Genomic DNA, 1213 nt, shown 5'->3' on the forward strand with positions numbered 1-1213 from the left:
TTCCCGTCTGCTTCGTAGCGACTTCTACGTCGATGATTTTCTCTCTTGCGCTGATACCTTGGACGATATCATGGTAATTCGTGATGAGATGATAAACCTTCTAAGGCGTGGAGGGTTTGTCATTCGAAAATGGGCGTCTAATCATCCGTCCGCGTTAGATAACATTGATAGGAAAATTTTCGATTTAGATTGCGGAATCCAGGGAGAATCTGTAAAGAAAACCCTTGGAGTTGTGTGGGATTCTAAACGAGATATCTTCACGTATTCGGTGAATCCACAAAATTCTCAATCCACTTCCACCAAGAGAAAATTGCTATCTCAGATAGCGAAGATTTTCGATCCCTTAGGCTTGGTCGGCCCTTTAATTTTTCATACCAAAACTCTGATTCAAGAGTGTTGGCGAGCAAAAATTACTTGAGACGAGTCTTTACCTCAAGACATCCACACAAAATGGATCGTGGTAGCTGATCAACTTCCAAGATTGAAGGAGATCGTATTTTCTCGATATCTGGGATGCCCAAATCCCATTTCTTTCGAAATACATGTTTTCTGCGATGCGTCTATGTATGGATATGGTGCATGTCTGTTCATTCGTTCAAGCGATTCGTTAGGGAACGTTACTATAAGGCTAGCTTGTAGTAAATCCAAGGTCGCTTCTCTGAGTCATCACACAATACCTCGACTAGAGTTAGCTGGTGCTTCTCTTTTAAAGAGATTGTACGTCGAATCTAAGGATCAGCTGAGTTTTCCTGTCAAGCGGAGAGTTTTTTGGTCAGATTCAATGATCGTTCTTTGCTGGTTAAAAAAGGCTCCTCATTTGTTGCGTACTTATCAGGCCAATAAAGTAGCTGATATCCAAACATTAGATAACGAAGTTGATTGGAGACATGTACGCTCAAAGGATAAGCCAGCTGATTCTCTATCTCGAGGGCAGTTGCCAGACGAGTTACTGAGTAACTCTCTCTGGACTTCAGGTCCTCAATGGTTGAATCTGTCCGATAACAATTGGCCTCAGCCGCCGAACTCATGTCCCAACCAACTGCCAGGATTCAAGGACGGTATTGTTCTGATTACTGCCTTGATAGGAAGCTCAATTTACTCCCGATTTTCAGATTACGGTTGTATGATTAGGTCAATTGCATATCTTCTTCGTTGGAAGAACAAGGGTCCTTTACCCAGTAACATTCCCGATACTGGTAGATCCCGTAGAGGA

At 42.6% G+C, this 1213-nt stretch overlaps 1 protein-coding gene across 1 annotated transcript in view; it reads left to right on the forward strand.

Moving 5' to 3' along the window:
- Positions 1-1123: 1123 nt before the first annotated feature.
- Positions 1124-1213, forward strand: part of LOC117170562 — a 1408-nt gene continuing 1318 nt past the window's right edge. Inside the window, exon 1 of the mRNA XM_033357395.1 lies at positions 1124-1131. Coding sequence (XP_033213286.1) covers positions 1124-1131 — 8 coding nt within the window. The remainder of the gene's footprint in view (positions 1132-1213) is intronic.

The sequence above is a fragment of the Belonocnema kinseyi genome, chromosome 4 (genome assembly GCF_010883055.1).
Source record: "Belonocnema kinseyi isolate 2016_QV_RU_SX_M_011 chromosome 4, B_treatae_v1, whole genome shotgun sequence".
Lineage (NCBI taxonomy): Eukaryota > Metazoa > Arthropoda > Insecta > Hymenoptera > Cynipidae > Belonocnema > Belonocnema kinseyi.